A 21242-nucleotide genomic window follows, 5' to 3' on the forward strand; every position below is an offset into this window, starting at 1 on the left:
TAACATATTTTAAGTAAAAGCTAGAAAATATTACTTAATCTTTTAAGCAGATATTTATTAATTTTATGAAAAAATTAAAACCTGGGCATTAATTTTGACTTATGAGGACCTCTACCTTAAAACTTAGCATTGTAATGGGGAACAAATAAAATTCCATCTGAATTTAAGTGTCTATTTGTTACTATGGCAGTTTGTAGAACACTGTGCTTGGTTATCCTGTGGCTGTGTTGTGTGTTTGACTAAGTTCTGTTTCACAGTCAGAATTCCACGAGAGAGACACTTTCTACATCTTCAATCATGTTGACATCAAGATATACTATCATGTTGTTGAAACTGGGTCCATGGGAGCAAGATTAGTGGCTGCTAAACTTGAACCAAAAAGGTAAATATAGAAGAAGGTTTAAAAAACAAACAATCCTATTGTAGCCAGGTGTGGTGGCTCATACTTACAATCCTAGTACTTGGGGAGCCTGAGGCAGGAGGATTACAGTGAGTGCAAGGCTGGCCTAGGTTACATTGTGAGTTCCAAGCTAGCCTGCCCACTCCTAATAAACAAATATAAGTAAAACGTAGGTCCAAAGGGGAAGTGTATTTTGAGATTAAGTAGTTTATTACTTAATCATAATTCTGACATTTGCAGATTAATTACAGTGAAAACTCCTGTCAGTGAGTGAAGTTTGTTTGTTTTGTTTTGTAGGCTGCTCAGAGAAACAGCAGTGGTTCATTTCTGTAATGGGAAGTGGTCAGATTGCCTTGCGTTTGCATTTTGCTTTGTTTTCCATTCAGGAATTTTCACAGCCTTTTGGTTTGTTGTAGGCGCAATGTCTCCTTTGTAGTGGAAAGAACATCTTTTCATCAACAGGTGGCTTTGCTGCTCAGAGGCCCATGTGGCTGTTGGTCCTGTCGTTTTAAAATCTCTATGCCAGGGAGACTTTTTGCAAGGGAATCTTTTGAGGTTATCAAGGTGTTTGCTTGAAAATACCTGTTTTGAGCCAGGCCTGGTGGAGCCTGCTGTTTCCAGCATTCAGGACACAGAGGCAGGCAGATCTCTGAGTTTCAGGGCAACCAAAGCTACACAGAGAACCCCTGTTGTGAGAGGTGGGAGGGAGGAGGCAGATAGACGAGAATGAACCTGTTTTGGTTGTGGGTTGTATTTTTTCCACTTTTTTTGCCACTGAATTAGCCATGCTACATTCCACATTACTGGTGTACATGACATACTAAGATGACAATTAAATTAAACTCCCTCTGTGGACTTTGCTTTCATAAGATTGACTGGGTGCAATGGTGTATGCCTGTAGTCCCAGCAGGAGGGTCTTTGAGTCCAGACATGAAGCACAGAATAAGCAGCATGGCGAGACCCTATCTTAAAGGAGGAGTGGGCTTCAGTGTTCTTTTAAATGCAGCAGTCAGACCTTTTGCTTATAGTTGAGTATGTAACTAATCATTCCTGTGACATAAATGTTTATGTTACGAAGTGTGACATGAGGACCAGGGAGATGGCTCTGCTGTAAATCTGTTTTCCAGGTAACCCTCAGTTCAAGCCCCTTACCCCACAGTAGAAGGAGAGGCCCTGCGCCCCAAGGGCCCCACAGTCGCCGTACAAGTGCATGCACACACGCACACAGAGTCAGATTTGAGACAAATTTTGTAATGTGGTTTGAATGATGTCACTTTTAATGTTTAGCTGCATTGTAAAATATAGAGAAAATTTATGACCTGTATTTTACCTCATTTTCTAAACTGAACTTTTTTATTATCTTGCCAAAATGTATCTTCCCACAGCTTCAAACACACCCACATAGATAAACCAGACTGCTCTGGACCTGCCATGGATATAAGCAACAAGGCTTCAGGGGAGATCAAAATTGCCTATACTTATTCTATTAGTTTTGAGGTGAGTTTGTTTTTTAATCTTCAGTATAATTCAGACATTGATTTTAAACATGTAGCACTTAATCTAATTAAAAATACTAATGATCAAGTCTATCAAGTAGATAAGCTTTTAATGAGCTGCTTTTTAAAACAGCCTGTCAATGCACCAAACAACATAAATCATTCCTAAAACTAAGTCGTAATCTAGGTGAAAAAATGCATAATTTGAAGAATTGTGCTTCGTGTGTTACAACCGAGAGATAGCATATGAGATAAGCTGCAGGAATAGGCAGAGGTAGTGATATGAAATGTCAGACATGCCAGAAGTCCTGGAAAACACCATCATTTTTTGCAATCAGCATGAGGGTATCAGTTTAAGTAGAGAGTTTCATGTTGGTTTTCTTACAATATTAAGAAAATTTTTTTGTCAATAGAGAAGTTGGCTTAGGAAAGAAAACATGATCATCAAAGGTGTGGGGCGTGTTCCATCTCTGCTTTAAAGGTTTTGCCTTGACTAGCTAATATTGTTGTGATGTCTAGTGTCCCATGTGTAGTATTTAAATTTCCAGGCAAACATGTGAACAGTGTGTGTCTGTAGGTGAGACCCCAGTGTAAGTGGCATTTTCCAGATGCCCCTTGCATCTGGAATATAACTGAGCTTTACTGGTCGTCCCATGGCTACAATGTCAAGAAGAGCTCATTCTGTTTGGTTATTTTCTCAAATTAAATATAGCTCTAAGTTTTGGTATTGAAAATCTACTTGTACTAGCTATAATTTAGAGCTGAACTTTTAAAAACCACAAACATGTAAGTATTGCTGTAACTGTTGCCAGGCCTCTTGGGATTGATTGTCTGGGTTTTTGTCGTTGCTGTTGTTGTTGGGTTTTTTGTTGTTTGTTTTGTTTAATTTACTTCTTAGTTTCATTCTGATTTGCACTAGACTTGCATAAATATGAAACTACCTCATTCTCACTAGTAATTGAGATATTACTGTTAAAATTAGAGGTGTTGACTGAATAGGAGTGACCTGTTGAAGAGAATTTTCAGGTTCTTAATGTACTTGGTCAGAAGATGCTCAGAGTTTCTTTTATCCCTCTCCAGGAAGAGAAAAACATCAGATGGGCGTCTCGATGGGACTATATTCTGGAGTCTATGCCTCACACCCATATTCAGTGGTTTAGGTAAGAGTGCAGTTTGTGTGCCTTTGGTTTTCCGCTTGCTCTGCCTTGTCCCTGTGAGCATTTCCTCTCCCTCTGGCCCTGTTCAATGTGTTCAGTAGCCCAGACCAGAGTTCAGATCCTGATTTATGCCAGTGGGTCTCAATCTTCCTAATGCAGTGTTCCTTTAATACAATTCTTCATGTTGCGGTGACTGCGCCGCCCTCCCCCCCCCCCCCCCCGTTATAAAATTATGTTTGTTGCTACTTCATAACTGTAATTTTGCTACGGTTATGAATTGTAATGTAAATGTTTTTAGAGAGGAGGGCTTATCAAAGGGGTCACAACCACAGGTTGAGAATCCATGCTTTAAGACATGAGGTGTTTGTCTGGGCAAGCCATCTATTTCTAAGTTTGTTTCTTAATCTAGAAATACTTTGATCATGGGAGGGAATGATGAAAGACTTAGAGACCATGGGATAGACCGTCTGAGGACAATCCTGGCTGGAGTTCCTGTCAGAGTGTTCAGGAAGCTGCCATTGTTTTCTCCAAAGCTCATTCACTGTGCTGTCTCTCTCCTTTTCCTACTTTGCTGACTACGTTTTTGACATTCACTAGTTGACTGTTTAAATTTGCCCATCATTAAGTGTCTTAAAGGTCCAAACCAGCCCTTTTTTGCCTTGCTGTATGTATTGGAGTGGCTTGGAAACAGTAGTTAACCGAGTAATGTTGATCACAGAAAAACCATTCTGATTCTAGACTAGACAGCTATAGAGGCTGTGGATATGTAGTTTGGTGGAAAGGGGCTTGCCTGGGGTCAGTGACCCTCAAATCAGTCTGCAATGCCACATGTGCACATACATAGTAATAATGACCCTGAGCACAGTGACTAGTGTTCATGAGTGCCGGGGTTAAAGGCATGGCCCTGATTGAGCTGTTGTAACAGCCTTTTGATGCTGCTCTGTGACTAAGCTGCGATTCCATTGTGATGTGCTTATTCCCACAGCATAATGAACTCCTTGGTTATTGTCCTCTTCTTATCTGGAATGGTAGCTATGATTATGTTACGCACACTACATAAAGATATTGCCAGATATAACCAGATGGACTCTACGGTGAGTGGAAACATCTCATTTAGTCTTTAGACACCACAGAGATTTCAGATGTGAGACCTTTTTCTAAGACAGAAGAATAGAAAATCCATAGACAAATAAATAAAATGAAGTCTGTACTTAATTGAACTGAGAGACACATTTGTCATGAACAAAACCACTTGGCCACAAATTGATCTATAGTGAAGCAATTTTTGTAGAGATTAACTTAGTAAATGGAAACAGTTCAGAGATAGATGTAGGAGGAGTTGGCAAGGAAACACTTTCTGTGTGTAAGAAGTCTAAACTGAGGGCTTAAAGGGTATAAACATGGACAAGACAGATTATTCCATGAATGGTATTAGAATAAAGTAGATACTCATCTGGAAAGAAAAGTTAACTGGGCAAAGGCATAAGAGAAATACGAGTCCATATCAAAACATGAGGTAGCTCATCTAGTAACTGCTGAGTGTGTGTGTGTGACAGATGGAGTTAGGTGTCAGAACTCAACTGATGTCATTCCTAATAAGAAGAGTACACATTACAATTGTTTATTCACTTGGCTCTATCCCTGTGTGGAGTGATTAAGAGAGCGTGCACACTTCAGATGGTCAGTGGAAATGCAGAGCAGTGCACCCTGTGGAAAGCACTTGGACAGTTTAAGTACTAGGCCTCCTTTTATGTTGTAAATATCTGGGCACAGTGGATTTTATTGTTTGTTTGTTTTTCCAAACAGTAGTTTTTTTATATTTGCTTAGAAATTATATAATTATAAGCAGTTAATAGGTAGCTGATTTTTAAAATTATGAAATATCCACATAGTAGAATACTAAACATTTATTAACAACAATAAGCCAACTATGAATACAGAGTGAAAAGAAGCTTCAAAATTGTATTAGAATAAAGAAGCAAAGTTGAAAGGTGTAGGTGCGCATGTACATGCCCATGCAGAAGATGTTGCAGATCTCCCCAAGATGGAAGGGAGTGGACAGGTACATTCAGGGGGTATTCAGGAACCAGGGCAGAAGCAGGCCTATTTAGTATAACCATACAGGGACCAAGTAAAATGCTATGAATTGATAAGGAGATGGGGGAAGTGTGGGTCCTGGGCTATGTTATAATGTTGCAGCATGACAGGAGGATGACTCGAATTTTCGTCTACTTGGGAGCAGGCTGGGGGAGACTCGGGAGACTAAGGATTCGCATAGTTCTGTTTATTATGTCAATTAAAAACAACCATGTAGAGATAGTAATTTAGTATATACGATATGATGGTGCAGTTTGGGCTGGCAGTACAAGCTTACTACAGAGTTGAGAGGAATCCTGTGTCTGTGTAAAGTTTCTCCAGGCTCTCTCTTGTCTTGACAGTGCCAAGGATCTTATGGAGGGAGGGCCTTGTGTGTGGTAGGCAGTTTTCCGATGACTGTAGACTTCAGTACATAACATTCCTTTAGAAACAGTTCTAGAAAGCTAAGATTCCATGCTTACATTAACATAAGTTTGAAAAAATTTATAGCAACGTACTCAATGGTAAACAAAAATGTTACCCTCTGACATGTTGAACTGAGGTGTTTTTGTTTTTGTTTTCTGTAGGAAGATGCCCAGGAAGAATTTGGCTGGAAACTAGTTCATGGGGATATATTCCGTCCTCCAAGAAAGGGGATGCTGCTGTCTGTCTTCCTCGGATCTGGAACACAGATTTTAATTATGACTTTTGTAACTCTGTGTAAGTTTTTAAAATGAAGATTAAGAAGAAAATACTCTTTCTAATAGTATTTGGAAAGGAGTTTTCCTTTCCAAAAGTAGCTTTACTGAAAACCCGTTTGACTCTCAAATTCTGTGTGCTTTGGCTCTTGAGAGTCTAGGATGCAGGTTAGATTCCCCTGGGTATCTCCCTCCATGCAGCATCTAGTTGATGCAGGGCCTTGTAGACCCATCTAGAGCCAGTGCCACTCACTTTGACTTGTCACTCTTGAGACTCCTCCCTGAGGCAGCATTGACTCCAGTTTCTTTCCCTGTTCTTTTCTGTAAGAGAAACTGTTTATGAATAAACTTTCTGCATTATGTATATATTTTTAAACCATGGTTTTCCCTGTTGGGTCCAGCTACTAGTGAAAAGTAGCGAGTATTACTGAGAGAATCCACAGAAGAGCTTTTCAAGTTTTCTAGGGAACATATGCTCTTGTTTGGATAAAGGTCAAATATGTAATAGAGTATGTAGTCTTTTGTTTAGCTTTACTTTTTTGAGACAAAGAGACCAGTTCCCCTAAAGATCTATCTCACTGATAAAACTTTCTGCAATAAAATCTCTCAAGATTCTCAGGTGGTTCAAAGAGACCCCCGTAGTTATGGAACATTGCTAGAAAAAAGAAGTCTTACTTCCTAAATCTTCTACAAGAGAAAACAGTACAGAAACTTCCTGTCTTACCTTTAGTTCCTTATCCTGTATCCTGAGCTAGCTTGGAATCCTAGTGTGTAGACTAGGCTGCCCTCAAATTCACAGTGGTTTCCCTGTTCCTGCCTCCTAGTGCTAGGATACAGTGCAAGCCACTGTGAACAGTGCTGGAGTTACTGTCTGTTAGTAAGATTATTGTATAATTTTATAACAGGAGTTACTTGTTTCTAAATGCCTGGCATCTGAGTAAGTTTGAAAGCCGCGGTCCATACCTTTAGGATCTGCACTCAGGTCGCTAGGCTTGTTTTGAAGACCGGGTAGTGCTTGCTGTTGTTATTTTACTGTGAGGGAGATAGGGCTAGGGCTATAAGAATATTAGACTAAAGCAGGAAGGAAGGCCTGGAGAATAAGTCCCTGAATATGCCAGAGGCTTAGCTAGCATGATGCTACCAGAGAGCCAGAGGGACTCAGCCCAGAATTAGCTCTTGAGTTCCACTCTAGCATTTATTAGGAACTGCCTAGATATATAGACTCTTCTGGCCTCCCTCTAGAGATTCCCAATAAAGTTTACTTTGTGCATGATCACATTCATGCAATGTGAAGTATTCTGTCATTTCATAGAAAGGAAGCCATGTGGTAACATTTACAACTCTGCATGCTTACTTCTTAGTTTTTGCATGTCTGGGATTCTTGTCCCCTGCCAATCGAGGAGCCCTGATGACATGTGCTGTGGTCTTGTGGGTGCTACTGGGCACACCTGCTGGCTATGTTGCTGCCAGATTCTACAAGTGTAAGTAAAAGCCGTGGTGATTGGAATTGAGTCTGTCTCCATTGTGGTTCTGAACCCGGGTGGATGAAGGGCACAAGTAGGCACTCCCTGGATAGCTATCCAGAGGTTTCTGGAGACAAGCCTGAGAGTGGTTTCTTTGTTATATGGGTGACTGTTCTAGATTGATCTCAAAAAGCTTTGACAGTGCATTTGTATAAATGGTTGTGATGCTGCTTATTGCTGTCCTCTTCCCCTTTTTCTTTTAAAGCTTTAGCTTTTTGGGCTAGGCAAAGCAGCATATCAGGTTAACATTCATAAACTAAACAAAGATGTCACTGTTTGGGGGTCCCTGGAGGAAGTAATGTGTCATGTCATTCGTTGATGTGTCTTCTATGTATGTGAGTACACTGTTGTTCTCTTCAGACACACCAGCAGAGGGAATCAGATCTTGTTACAGGTGGTTTTGAGCCACCATGTGGTTGCTGGGAATTGAACTTGGGACCCCTGGAAAACCAGTCAGTGCTCTTAAACACTGGCCCATCTCTCCAGCCCTGTGTCTTCCACTCTTACTCTTCAGAAGTAAAGCAGAGTTAGAGAGTTAGAGCCACAGGTGTAGTTGGTGGCTAGGACTTAGTGTGATAAGGCCAGAGAATAGCAGTTGACCTTGCTTAGGGCATGCTGCTGAAGGCCTGTTTTTAGTTCCCTGTGGTCTACTGATAGGAACAATATTTGAAGTGAAACACTGGAAAGTTGCCCGGGTAACCTTAAGATAAGGGTTGGGAGACCTCAGACTGAAGTAGGAATATTAGCTAGACTTGATCCCCTCAGGCCCTGTTTAGGGGAGTGGTTAGGGTTCAGGGTTCCGTCCCAAGTTCTTTCTTACTCTTCTTGTTGTACTCTTTCCTGAAGGACATGGGATCAGCGTGGTCATATGTATTTTAATACATGAGATACAGTTGGTCTGCCTATCATGCAAGCCTTATTTTCAGCCACAGAGGCTTTCATTCGGTTCCTAAGTGGCTTGCTCATTTATGCCTCTCTCTCCATTCATATTACTCCCTCCTAGACCTTCTCCTACTAATGTCTCTCCACCCCTCACAAGTCCCTGCAGTCTTTAAGTCTGGACCTGTCCGTGCACCGTAGGCCATTTGATAATGGGCATCATGGAGTATGTGCAAAAGTCACTTCCTTGTGAGCTGCTCATTCTGCCTGACAAACATCTGGATTGTGGTACTTGGTTTTCTTTAAAGAAAAATCTGTGCTTACACCTGTTTTTTCTTCTTTAGCCTTTGGTGGTGAAAAGTGGAAAACAAATGTTTTATTGACATCATTTCTTTGTCCCGGGTAAGTGAATTTCTTAGTAATTCTTAATAATCATCTCTTATTCCCCCAACCTTTTCAGTTCCTTACATCTGTAAGTCAGGTACCTAAGAAAAGTTTTTGAAGAGAGTTATTAATATGAATCTTAGTAAACATGTGCTAAATGACACCATGTACCTTATATGGATGTAAATCATATAACTTTTAGTTGTATCTGAGGGAGAAAAGCTAGCACCTCCCTTGGCAAACATTGTTCTGTCTCAGTCTGCCGCAATTGTTCTGACATGTTGCCATACAGGTTACATTAAAGCTTTTGACCTGATGACAGGTTCCCCCCTGAAAGATGCCCAGGCGGGCCAGGTGTATTGCCAGTATTTTGGTATATTCCATTATGTATAGTGACATGCCCCAAAACTTAACAAACACCACAAATCAAAGCAACCTTAGCTTTCTTGAGGAGTGCTTCAGATCTCATCTAGTATCTTCCATAATCTCAGAATTTCTGTTAGACAGAAACTGGCCACTGTACAGACGGTAACAATGAAGAGCGCACAGCAAGATTCTGACAGACAGGGCTGTTCACTGGCAGGCCAAAACCAGGGTCCTGCTAATAACCAGTATCTTCATAGACCTGCATTGGAAGCAAATGCTCCCTCAAGAAGTGACCTGCTTACCAAGATTTTCCTGTCAGGCTCCGTGAGGACCTTGCCGTTCAGTCGTCCCGAGTTTCTGACATGTCCTGTTGTCCCAGCTGATGTGTCTGTGCAGATGGTTCTTTAGCCTGGGAATGTGCTTAGCTCTCCTAGCTTGTGAAAAGAGCTTCCGTCCCATGAGTCCCATGATTGTCTTCCCTGTAAGGGACTGTTTTTTCCATCCCCAGCGAGAGTGTCTTGAGAAGACAGTCTCCACTCCTGTTCTCATTTGCTATGCACACATTTGGAGAGTAAACTGTCATGATACTGTTTCTCATTGGTTTGCTGAAATTTACAGTGGCATTCCCATGTTCAGATCTGGAAACCATTGTCAGGGTTGTTGGTGTCTTCCTTTGTGGTCATCGTACCCCATCCTGCACACGTCCTGCTCTAAGCCATTTCTAATAACCCTCCTCAGATTCATAAAGAGCGTGGCTTGCTGCAACTGCTCAAAGCTTTTTTTTCTATGCTGGGGATCAAACCTATATCCATATATATGCTAAGTTTTGCATGAGGGGATGTAGGTTTGAACCCCAGAATAGAAAAACAGTGTAATGTATGTATTTTGTGAATAGCATCCTTGTTCTAAAAAATATATCGGGAAGCTTTGATGAGTACCGGAGTAGCAGTATCATAGGAAGTGCTGTTCATCCGAGGCATGAGTTGCTAATTGAGAAGTGTACTCAGAGCCTTGCTGAAAGTATAACTGCACACATTTAGATGTTTAAATTCATAAAAGCACAGGGGAGGGCCATGCTTAGCAGGAATTAGTGACTAGAGTATAGAAATAATGCACAAAACATGCAGCCCAAATGAACAGTGAGCAGGGGGCCTAGCTAGCAAGCGCAGAAGTGATACCAGAGCCAGCAAGTGCCAGATGCTCACTGCAGTTGTCCATAGGCATGCAAGTTTCAACAGATCTAACTGTGGTGAAAGTGTGCAGAAAGGCAGCTCTCATCAGCTGCTGGTTGGAGTTTAAATTGGACAAAGCAGCCAAAAAAGCAATTTTGTAGTTTGTAGTAAAGTTTTAAATTATGTGTAACCTGTGACTTAGAAATTCTACCTCCTTTTTTATTCTCTACCTAAGTCACTAAAGCTGTAATACAAGTCATAGGACACTATCCCTGCTTCAATTGTGTTTGACCATGTCTTTTAGGATTGTGTTTGCTGACTTCTTTATCATGAATCTAATCCTCTGGGGAGAAGGCTCTTCAGCAGCCATTCCTTTTGGCACCCTGGTTGCCATCTTGGCCCTCTGGTTCTGCATATCTGTGCCTTTGACGTTTATTGGTGCATACTTTGGCTTTAAGAAGAATGTAAGTTCATAGGTGCTAACTTATTTCAGGGGGTTTAGCTGAGTAAGTTAATATATTCTGCCTTAAAAGATGCTATTAAAATGTCATAGCTATAAACTTACCTTTAAGATTGGGGCTTCAAAACCAGTTCACGAAGTAATAGTTTTTAGGAGTGTTGGGTTTTTAAAGACAAGTTTCTCTGTATCCTGATTTTTTTTTTTTTTCACTTCCACCTTCAGAATTCTGAGGACAGGCATGCACCACCACACCTGAAATATGTTTCTTCGGTTTTATTTTTTGTTTGTAGTATTTTCTCCTTATGTTCTTAAACCGGTGAATTGGGGGGTGGAGGGTAGGGAAGATATTCTTGCTCATTTCCCAGTATAAAAAAATTTTTTTTAATTGCAGGACCAAGTAATATCTTTCAACAAGTATATAATGAAAATGAAAACCCTGAAAATCCAGAGTTTGCCTTGTTAATGCCACACTATGTTCTATTTCTTGCTTTGTGTAAAGCTGTTAGTCAGTATATGACTACTAGAGAAAACCTTGGCCTGTTCCAGAAGGCTGACCAAGTGTTTTACCGATCAATGTCTGAGTCATTGCTTCCAGTTACATGTTTCAATTTGATGACTTAAGTAAACTTTCCGTGTCCAATCCAGTTATTATTAATACAGAAACTAAGAAAAACTTCACAATATATTAACAGCTAATTATAGATCCTTTTCCCCCTCTCTTGGCTGCAGGCCATTGAACACCCAGTTCGAACCAATCAGATTCCTCGTCAGATCCCTGAGCAGTCGTTCTACACAAAGCCTTTGCCTGGTATCATCATGGGGGGGATTTTGCCTTTTGGCTGCATCTTTATACAGCTTTTCTTCATTCTGAATAGCATTTGGTAAGCTGAAGACAAAGTCCTCTTACCCTCATTACATTGTGTGCAGAGCCGCTGTTGAGTTTTACAGGTTATAAAAGTAAACGTCAGGTTCTCTCTCTGGGAAAAAGTAGGGTAATGATAATAGCTAGCACTCATTGAAGGCTTTGTTTCTTCTTGTTGTTAATTCTTTTATAGCTTTCAGGATTCTGTCCTCATCTTCCAGAGGGAAAAAATGAGTATTTGGAGGTTGAGTGATTATATCAGCCCAAGTCTTTGCCACCCCATGTTCTTAAGTAGCTGTACTGCTGCAGAGAGAAGCAGCTGATAGCTCATTGGAGGAGGTTAGAAGTTGGAAAGAAGGCTGGTTTCCATGACCTGGAAGGTTTATACAATCACCCAGCACCTGTGTTCACTGTTTCTCATTCCTGTGTGAAAGTCTTTTTTGAAGTAGAGCCTCTCTATGTATGTATCCCCGGCTGGCCTGAAACTTGCTCTGTAAACCAGGCTAGGCTTGAACTCACAGAGATCCTCTGCCTTCCAAGTGACAAGTAAAAAAAAAAAAAAAAAAAAAAAAGTATGTGCCACCACACTAGGAAGAATTGTTGTAGTTTGAGCCTCTCTGTTGTATTGTGTTTAAGTAGGGGTGGGTAGTTTGTTATAATCACCTTCAGTCCTATGGACATGTACTACAGTTGTGCCAAGATCTCAGGTAGCTTGAACTTGGAATAATTATGAGCTTTGTAAACGTTTAGAATATCTTTCTTCCCCAGTTACTTTAGTAGTTTTCCAAATTCTAAAACCTTATACACTAATTTGGTTTCTTTCCTACTTTAAACTGGCTTTCCATTGTGTTTTTTTTTTTTTTTAACACTTCTGACTCACTAGCAGGTAAACAGGGTTGCTATATTTACCTGAATAGTAATTTCAGGGTCTACCTCAACAGGAGGCTAAAATGTGACGGCAGCGCCACCTTATCCTTCCTTGTCTCAACCTTCTTCGTCATCAAAAAAAATTACTTTGTTTGATTTGTTGAGAGAGGAAAAAAAGAAAATCCTTCCTAGTTGACAGCAGAATGAACAATATGTCATTTATTGTGTCGAAATATTTTTATCACTGTGTCCCGACATGTTTGATTACAGGTCCCACCAGATGTATTACATGTTTGGCTTCCTGTTTCTGGTGTTTATCATTTTGGTTATTACCTGTTCGGAAGCAACTATACTTCTTTGCTATTTTCACCTATGTGCAGAGGTATGTATTAGCAGTGTTCAATGTTAATTTATAGGTAGTATTATAACTTTGGTATTTTTCTACATATATGTTTATTATCAAAGAAATTGACTTTTATCCACAGTCAAAAGACTGTTTTAAAATTATTTTATTTGTTTACATTCCAGTCATTGCTCCCTCCCTCCCTCCCGATCCCCACCCCCACCCCCTGTTCCTCATCCCATCCAAAGGAAGACTTCTTTAGGATTGAATCAGGGTCATAGTCTTGTTCACTGTGTTTATTTAAAGATTATCAGTGACGATTCTAGAATGCTCATTTCCCAAAAATAGTATATTGTACTGAATTTTCACTGCTTTTTATGACTGATTTGAAATTAATATTCTTATAGGTATTTCTAGGTTATAAAAAGTTGGTAAAAATAGATAGTTGGGGACTGGAAAGATGGCCCAGTGGGATGTTATGTCCTCTTCTGGCCTCCGTAGACACCTGCACACAGGTGGAAAAGATTCAGACAGGTCGGCGCACACACACACACACACACACACACACACACACACACACAATCTCTAAAAAAGGTAAGCAAAGTTCATCGAAAAGTTTCAATGGTTGCATTGCAATGAGTTATAGTTTATGGCAACGCCACAGTGATAACATCGCTGTACCAGAGATGGAGTGTCCAGACGCCTTTTGACATTGCAGCTCTGTGTCATGACCAAAGCTCAAGAACCATCGTTTCAGTTCCTCATATTGTCTCCCCTCTTGAGTCTACCATTTTATAAAGGGCTGCAGGTGTGACTATCCTTGTAGCTCACAGCCACAGCTTTGACGTGCCTGTCGGATCATCAAGTCTATTCTTTCTTCTCTACAGATAAAATCTGTGAGACTGAGTTGGTTTTCTGCTTTATTTGGGGGGTTTTGTTTTTGCTGCTCTTGTTTGCTTTTTGGATTTGGTTTTATTTTACATTTAAGTTAAATTTACACTTTAAAGTTAAAAAAAATGACTGTCACTTAGCATGTTTTGTGCAACTCTCTTGTCTGATTCTGAAATAATTTCACTCTCTCCTCATAGAAACCCCATAAGCAGTGACTGTCTGTTTCCCTTTTTCCCTGACCCTGACAAGCCTTAGTCTGCTTTCTGTCTTTAAAAGAGAGGAGCGCATGGTAGCATGTGTCTGTGATCCCAGAACTCAGAGGTTGAGGCAGGAGGAGTCAAGAGTTGAAAGCCAGCCTGAGCTACAAAGTGAGATCTCTTTAAGCAGAAAAGATTCTGGAGCCATAGAGATGGCTCAGCCTGACAACTTGCGTTCAGTTCCTGAAACACCAGTCGTTACTTGGAAAAGCAAACCCACTCCACACCGTTGTCCTCTGATCTCTACACATGTGCTTTAGCACATCCAAGTCCCCACACACAACCAGACATGTGCAGTAATTATACATGAATTTAAAAAATAATAATAAAAAGCATAGGATATACTTTTAAGGGTTCTACTGTAGCATATTTCAGTGCTTTTGTGATGGGATAATATTTTGTTGTGTGTGTGTGATATTCATGCATACATTTATCCACTGGTGGGCATGTGAGTCTTTTCTACCCGTGGCTGTTATGATGCTTCTGTGAATACCCACCAAGTGTTTAAATAAGTTTTAGTTCCTTTTGGATGCTCTTTTGAGTTGCTTTTGATTCTTTGCTTCAAGTCCTGAGGGCTGCATTTTATGTTTCCACCAGCAATGTACACTTTTTTGTTCTCTAAATCTTCATCAGCTCTTATTTCTCTGTCTCCTTGGCTCCTTGCTGAGGCTGTGTAGTGATCATGTAGTGCTAGCTCACTTTGATCTGTGTGTTTAGTGACTGATGGTATTGAGCATCTTACATAGGGAACACTTTGTCTTTGGTAACTGTTTTTAAATCGGACTGGTTGTCTTGTATATGTTCTGGACACGAGGCCTTTTTTCTGATAGTGTCTTCCATACAGTACTACTACTCACTTTCCTGATTTCCTTCCCAGAGCAGCCGTTAGTTTTCCAGGTTAGCTCACCTGATGTTTGCAGATACATGTTCATGCCTTCTGTCACTCCGCAGCCTAATCCCTGGACAAGGCTAGTCTGAACTCTGAGGACTAGAGCTTAGCCTGTGCCAGCTGAGCCCTGGACCTCTTCACACTGTTGATAGTGTCTGCATTGGTCCAGGTTCTTGTGGAGAATGCTAGCATCTTATTTGTTAAGTTTTCTGACTCACAGACGAAGTATGTCTTCTCTGTCTGTGTAGGTTTCTGTCTTTTGTCTCGATGTTTACACTTTTTGTCATGTAAATGTTTCAGATCATTGGCAAAAACGTACTTAGGTATTTTTGTGTCCCCTTTGAGTTTGTCCTTGGTTGGTATATAGAAACACACCTGGGCTGGACTGTCGCTCTGACATAGAGTGTGCACCTAGTATGTAGAAGCCCTGGCTGGATTCAGTTGTCAGTACCACACACACATGTGCATTCTTGCCCTTGCCTGGTTTTGTGTGTAAGTGTTAATTCTCTAAAACATGGATGGACTCATCAGTTAGCTACAGTAGGGTTTTATTTATGTATGTTTTTTTCCTGATCTTGTTTTGCTTATTTTGTTTATGGTGGTTTTGCTTTTTGCTTTTTGGCATTATCTCACTATAGCCCAGGCTAGCCTGGATGCACCACATAGTGAAGCTGTCCTTAGCCTCCTAGGTGTTGGGATTATAGATGTACTCAGCTGCTTGCTTTTTAAAGTATGGTATTTTTTTCACATATTCCCAAATTGTAGCAGAGATTGGGAAGTTTCCTCTTTCTTTTTTTAAAAAAGATGTTCTGCTGTGCTAAAATCCACTTTATGTAAAAGGCAAGAATAGCTGTGTCTTAATCACCTACCTCGTTGAAATTATATGAGTCGTAATTGGAAATAAATCCCAACCAGGCCTTGATAGAAAATTGCTGTCATGTGGAGTTGACTGAACTTTAATACAGTGAATATTAATTTTGAATCATCTAAGGGTTCTGTATATTGCTTTTCCTTCAGAACCATAACCTTTCAAGTATAGTCTGATCTTTTATTATTAATCATAAATTATTGAATATTTTCTCACAGATGTTTAGTCAGATTTTAGGTAGCTATGCAACAAATAGAAGTGTGCCTCTTAGCACCTTGAATGAAGTGGGAAATGCAGCGTTCAGTTGGCCAGCACCTAGAACTGTGCAGAAATGAAGTTGGAGCTTCTGGGTGATGACTCAGCTCCGTGCTGCCGGCATCAGGAAGTAACTCTGGCCCTGTCCTTCCCCTCCAGGATTACCATTGGCAGTGGCGGTCCTTCCTCACCAGCGGCTTCACAGCTGTTTACTTCCTGATATACGCCATACACTACTTCTTCTCCAAACTGCAGATCACGGGGACAGCAAGTACAATCCTGTACTTCGGTTACACTATGATAATGGTTTTGATCTTCTTCCTTTTTACAGGTAAGATGCAAATGATTCCCGGTAAGTTTTCCATAAATGTATTTTTCCTTTATGAATGTTTCTGCTACCCACTGCCCCTTTATGGAATCATCAGCCCAGCTCAGCATTATTTGTTATGTTGCGGCTTAGGTGAAAGTGAAAATGCAAAAAACGGAATCAAAGTCACACATCAGAACAGCTTAGCTGTGTGTCTTGGTGCCCTGTGAGGCTGCTGCGTGACCGGTAGAGCAGCAGTGCTCTCCGTGTAAGAGGGCGCTTTGCTCTGTAGAAGGGATCTGGCTATGGGCTTTTTTTATCCAAATGAGCTGAGCCTATGTGTGCTTGAGAATTCCAAACCAACCCCCTTTTTATTTAAAGCCAATTTGTTTACATAGCAGAAATAACTCCCTGTAATCTAAGGAAAGGCCCCTTTCAGAATGGGTGCAGTGTGTTTCGTAGGCTCCAGGGCAGTGATGAATGCGTCTGTTGTCATCATTTGGTCTGTGACATGAAGCCTGGCCTCTCTCAAGCCTTTTCCTGATCCAAAAGGTGATCTTGAGCCCTTCCACCAGCACACAGCCCACACATAACCAGTTCTCAACACATTCCAGTGTAAGGATGCACATATCACATTAATAACCTCCCAGATCTGTCCCCAATACTGTGTGTAGATGTAGAAAATCTTGAGTACTTTTTTTGTGTATTACATTTAAAATAATGATGAAAACCAGAAGGGATATGAAGCAGAAGCTGCTCACAGGGGCACATGGGTCCTTGAGTGTATGGGTCTGTACCTTACATGTTGGGCATTTCCTAAGGAACATAGTTTGTTAAACAGGTTTGCAATGGTTTACAGTGTCACAGTGCGCTGGCAGTTTTGCGGTGTGTACACTGCTCCTGCAGGGCAGAGTCGGAATTGACGCTTACTAAGCGCAAGAGTGGGTTAAGCTTTTCCACTGGAGGACATTTCCGTGCCCCCTGCTTTACAGCTTTAAGATGGGTATACAAATTAAACACTTGCTGATTAATAATAAGGAACATTATTTTAAAATAATTGTTTGGTGTATAATTTAACCATTTATTAAAGATTAAACAACTTTGCAGAGACCAGAAAGAGTGCTCTGTGGTTAAAAAGCACGTACTACTCCTCAGAGGACCTGAGTTTAGATCCTGGAACCCATGTTAGGTGACTCACAACCACCTGCAATTGTAGCTCCGACTTACTTCCCCTGTGTCATAGGGCATCTGTGCATGCCCATGCATGAACACGTGATCTTAAAAATAATAAAATGGAATCTTTAAAGAAAATTTGATTGACTAGATGTGCTTGTTTGTCTAACATGCTGTAATCCTAAGATCCACCTACATGATATATGATGAGAAATAATGGTTAGAAAAGAGTAAAGGTCTTTGTTTCCACAATGAAATAACTGTTACATACATTAAAGGCACTGTAGTTCATGCCTGCTGGAATCTGGAATCTGAGCTGGGTATCTGAGGCAGTGTTGACTGGTGGTCTGTGGCATGTGTGATGCTGTGAGCATGCTCTGTGTTCAAGGCTGCGGTGAGTGTGGTCCAGCACAGATGAGTGCTGCTGGAACAGCTCAGATTCATCACGTGTTGATCCTGAAGTAATTGTTCGTTACACATTATTGTTGCCAGAATTTTTCACACTGCCATTTCAATTGCACTATTCCACATAGAAGTTGTTCTCAACATTCCTAATGCTGTGACCCCTTAATACAGTCCTCATGTTACGATGATCCTCAACCATACAAGTATTTCATAGCTACTTCATTCCACATAGAAGTTGTTCTCAACATTCCTAATGCTGTGACCCCTTAATACAGTCCTCATGTTACGATGATCCTCAACCATACAAGTATTTCATAGCTACTTCATAACTAATTTTTCTGTTATGAATATCTGATATGTAGGATATCTCATGTGACCCAAAGAAGTCACAATTCATAGGTTTAGAACCACTGCTGTATAGTCACAGCTGTTAAAGAGCTTTTGTTGTGGCTGGTGAAGTACCTCAGGTTAGAAACCCTTGGGCTCAGACCTGACAGCCTAAGTCCGATCCTCAGAACCAGTGAGGAAGGAGAAAACTCACTCTGCTCTCTGTTAAACACCCACACACAAGGTCACAATAGACAAAATCGATTGGATTTTGGCCACACTTCTTTTTTTTTTTTTTTTTTAAAGATTTTATTTATTTATTTATTTATTTATTTATTATATGTAAGTACACTGTCACTGTCTTCAGACACTCCAGAAGAGGGAGTCAGATTTCATTACAGATGGTTGTGAGCCACCATGTGGTTGCTGGGATTTGAACTCTGGACCTTTGGAAGAGTAGTCGGGTGCTCTTACCCACTGAGCCATCTCACCAGCCCCCTTGGCCACACTTCTGACAAGACTCATTGAGCTTTGCGAGGCTGATGAAGGTAGCTTAAAATGAAGGCACATGGTTTCCATGTAGCAGACTAGTGGTGACATCTCTCTAATGTGGTTGGTTGATCAGGAAATGGATTTGGAGTGGGGTAGTGGTACAGGCCTATAATTCTATCTACTTAGAAGTTCAGGACCCACCTGGATAACTTAGCAAGACTGTTAGGGAAAAAAAGGCTGTGTGTGTGTGTGTGTGTGTGTGTGTGTGTGTGTGTGTAGCTGAGAGTGCAGCCGAGTGGTAGAGTACGTGCTTGCTTATTTCACAGGCTGTCTTCAAGCCCACTTCAACCACAAAAGAAGCAGTGGACTTAGACATGTGGTTAACTTTTCACCATGCACAGTGTTACGGCCGAGTGCTGTGTGCTGGGCGCTTTGTTCTTACCCTGCTTGCATCACTTGCATATATTGCAGAAGCTTCTGGGTTCTCTTACTACACATTGAATACCACTAATTTTTAGCAACTATAGTTTGAAATATCCATCTAATTATCCTGTCAGTCTGTCTGGCAGAAAAATGGTAGCAGTTCCATTTTGTGATTGAAAAAAAAAAATCTTAAATGGGAATCACAGTGTGGACATGCTTTCATTTTTTAACTCAGTGATGCACGTAAGCGAAAAGACCCAAGCAGTGGTGGCACACGCATGCCCTTGATCCTAGCACTCAGGAGGGAGAGGCGGGCTGATCTATAGAGTGAGATCCAGGATAGCCAGGGCTGCACAGAGAAACCCTGTCTCAAAAAAAAAAAAAAACAAAAACAACGGAGGGGGGGTGTTAGATAATGTGTACTATGGAAAATTTGGATAATCTTATAAGAAATTCTAATTGTTTTTGTAAGGAATTTAAGTGGTTTTATATTCTTCAAAACAGCTCACAGAGCTGTATTACATTTCTGTCTCACAAGAGTTTAAAAGAACTTTTAAAAGTTCTTTTTAAAAGAACTGGTCATTTTACACGTGGGTTTGGTTTTTTTGTTTTGTTTTTAATGTAAAGTGATGATGAACCTGTGTGTTTTCTTTTCTAGGAACAATTGGCTTCTTTGCATGCTTTTGGTTTGTTACCAAAATATACAGTGTGGTGAAAGTTGACTGAAGAAGCCCAGTGTGTCCAGTTAAAACAGAAATAAACTAAAGCTTCATCCACAAAGACCTGTTTTGTGACTACCTTGAGTTTTCTCAGACTTATTGGCCTAGTAATTCTTCAGAAACAACATACTTCCCATGCGCCTGTACCTACAAGATGTGTTTCAACACTAAAGCATTTGTATTGTGATTGGATTAAGTATATATTCAGTTGTTCTCAGTGAAGAGCAGATTTAAATATTATGTGCATTTGTAAATACGATAGCTATAAACTTTTCAATACTTCTAATGGCAGATTATAGGAGGCCATAATACTGATGAAAGACTGGACAGTTGATTGTAAATAGGATTTTCTAGACTCGGTAGGTGGAAAGAATTATTTTTCTTTGAAGGAAATAACTTTTTATCATGGTAATTTTGAAGGATGATTCCTATGACATGTTCACTGGGGGGAATGTGGCTTTTAAAAATCTTGTATTGGTTATAATTGTTCATATCTTCTTACTTTTCTGTGTTGACTTCATTATTCCCATGGTATTGGCCTTTTAAACTATGTGCCTCTGAGTCTTTGAATTTATAAATTTGTTATCTTAATAAATATTGTAAAAATGTCTTCATTGTATCACTCCCTGCATATTTAAGAAAACTCTGTGAATATAAATGTGCTGGCCACGGTACTATCTTATCAGATGATATTGAATACTGTGCATACACACTTCCTGTTTCCTGGCCACTGTACTATTTTATCAGATGATATTGAATACTGTGGATACACACTTCTTATTTCCACTTAAGTGAAACTTTTGGGCTTTGTCAAGTCTGAATTTTCACTCTGAAGGAATGATAAAAATTGGAGTCATGCCTGTCTGGTCAGATAAATGACACATTTAGAACTTAAATGCAGGCCTTATATTGTTACTATTAAAAATTTACATTGTAGACTTTCCAAAGTGTAGTAATTTTTTAAGTCATCAGGATATAGGAGCACACCTTTGTAATACCTCTAATTTGGAAGGTGAGGCGTAAGGATGATGTTTGTCCCTCTGGGCTGCACAGTGAATTGGAGGCCCCCCTGGATTACAGACTCAACCCTGTCCTTGCACACAGCATGGGTTAGGCTCTCTGGTCTGCACATTAGCATTTGTTACCTCATGATTGCAGTGGGTTTCACAGATAATTCTTGTCCTAGATGAGGAGCTCGCTAATCACTTTCTTACATCTGGCAAGTTTGAACCAGTTCACATGGAAAGCTGACAAATGACGGTGGTGTCAGACAGATCTTCATCAAAACGCCTTTTATTGATGGCTTCACTTTTACCTGCTTACAAGAAAAGATCAGACACTTCCTTTAAACTGAGCTAAGATCTCCTCACATTGAAGAGATTTTCCACAACAGTTGGGCCAGGTGCACATTTGAATCCCAGCCTGGGAAAGTGAGGCACGGAACACTGGAGACAGGCTGGTCAGGGTTACTAATGTACAGTATGTATATTGAGACCCTGTCTCACAACCAAGCAGCCTGCTGGTTTTGAGGCTCAGTGAAGCTTTAGTGTACT

General features: G+C 40.4%; 1 protein-coding gene across 1 annotated transcript in view; it reads left to right on the plus strand.

The window, feature by feature from the left end:
* Tm9sf2 (transmembrane 9 superfamily member 2) overlaps nucleotides 1-20299 on the plus strand; it is a 50779-nt gene extending 30480 nt beyond the window's left edge. Inside the window, exons 6-17 of the mRNA XM_021181309.3 lie at nucleotides 258-382; nucleotides 1786-1897; nucleotides 2977-3056; nucleotides 4039-4147; nucleotides 5717-5849; nucleotides 7189-7308; nucleotides 8574-8631; nucleotides 10456-10615; nucleotides 11341-11492; nucleotides 12611-12722; nucleotides 16003-16174; nucleotides 19629-20299. Coding sequence (XP_021036968.1) covers nucleotides 258-382; nucleotides 1786-1897; nucleotides 2977-3056; nucleotides 4039-4147; nucleotides 5717-5849; nucleotides 7189-7308; nucleotides 8574-8631; nucleotides 10456-10615; nucleotides 11341-11492; nucleotides 12611-12722; nucleotides 16003-16174; nucleotides 19629-19696 — 1401 coding nt within the window. The 3' untranslated portion in view covers nucleotides 19697-20299. The remainder of the gene's footprint in view (nucleotides 1-257; nucleotides 383-1785; nucleotides 1898-2976; nucleotides 3057-4038; nucleotides 4148-5716; nucleotides 5850-7188; nucleotides 7309-8573; nucleotides 8632-10455; nucleotides 10616-11340; nucleotides 11493-12610; nucleotides 12723-16002; nucleotides 16175-19628) is intronic.
* Nucleotides 20300-21242: the final 943 nt, after the last annotated feature.

Source organism: Mus caroli, unplaced genomic scaffold (assembly GCF_978045245.1).
Source record: "Mus caroli unplaced genomic scaffold, Mus_caroli_1 scaffold_12, whole genome shotgun sequence".
In the NCBI taxonomy this organism is placed as follows: Eukaryota; Metazoa; Chordata; class Mammalia; order Rodentia; family Muridae; genus Mus; species Mus caroli.